This window comes from Penaeus monodon, chromosome 24, assembly GCF_015228065.2.
Source record: "Penaeus monodon isolate SGIC_2016 chromosome 24, NSTDA_Pmon_1, whole genome shotgun sequence".
Lineage (NCBI taxonomy): Eukaryota > Metazoa > Arthropoda > Malacostraca > Decapoda > Penaeidae > Penaeus > Penaeus monodon.
This window is the reverse complement of record NC_051409.1, coordinates 5053586-5054086: the sequence shown is the minus strand read 5'-3', so window position 1 is coordinate 5054086 and position 501 is coordinate 5053586. Positions and strand designations below refer to the sequence as shown.

The window sequence follows — 501 nt, the reverse complement described above, 5'->3', positions numbered from 1 at the left end:
ATAAGGCAAAAACACGAAGAAGAAATTCGTAAAAATAAATAAATAAAAATAAAAAGTTTTCCTCTGAAGATTGCACCATTTTAACATTCCTCTCTCTACGTCTATATAATTCCTACATTCCTCTCAACGAAACACGAGGGGGAAAAAAAAAACACCTCTATCTTGGAAACACACCCGAAAAATAAAAGCATTAATCCCCAACCAAAAAAATAGAGAAAAAATCAAAACAATAAAGAAAAATAAAAAACTTCAAAACGAACCCCACCCTAAAAACACCATAATTAACCCCCTTTCCCCTCAATAAAAACTTTTAATCAACCGTCCCACACCTCGAACAAACACCCACCTTGTGTACTGTTGGAGGATATGCCAGAAAACATCTTCGGAGCTCAACAGGAGGCGAAAATTGCAACAGAATGCAACAATGTTTACACTCTTGCTCAGTGATTCATGACAGAGACTCACGCGCGCCATCTGTCGGGAGGAAGACGGACTACGTGG

At 38.1% G+C, this 501-nt stretch overlaps 1 protein-coding gene across 1 annotated transcript in view; it reads right to left on the bottom strand.

The window, feature by feature from the left end:
- Positions 1–497, bottom strand: part of LOC119588494 (vacuolar protein sorting-associated protein 28 homolog) — a 6614-nt gene extending 6117 nt beyond the window's left edge. The window contains exon 1 of the mRNA XM_037937139.1: positions 347–497. Coding sequence (XP_037793067.1) covers positions 347–380 — 34 coding nt within the window. The 5' untranslated portion in view covers positions 381–497. The remainder of the gene's footprint in view (positions 1–346) is intronic.
- Between the last annotated feature and the right edge of the window lie 4 nt (positions 498–501).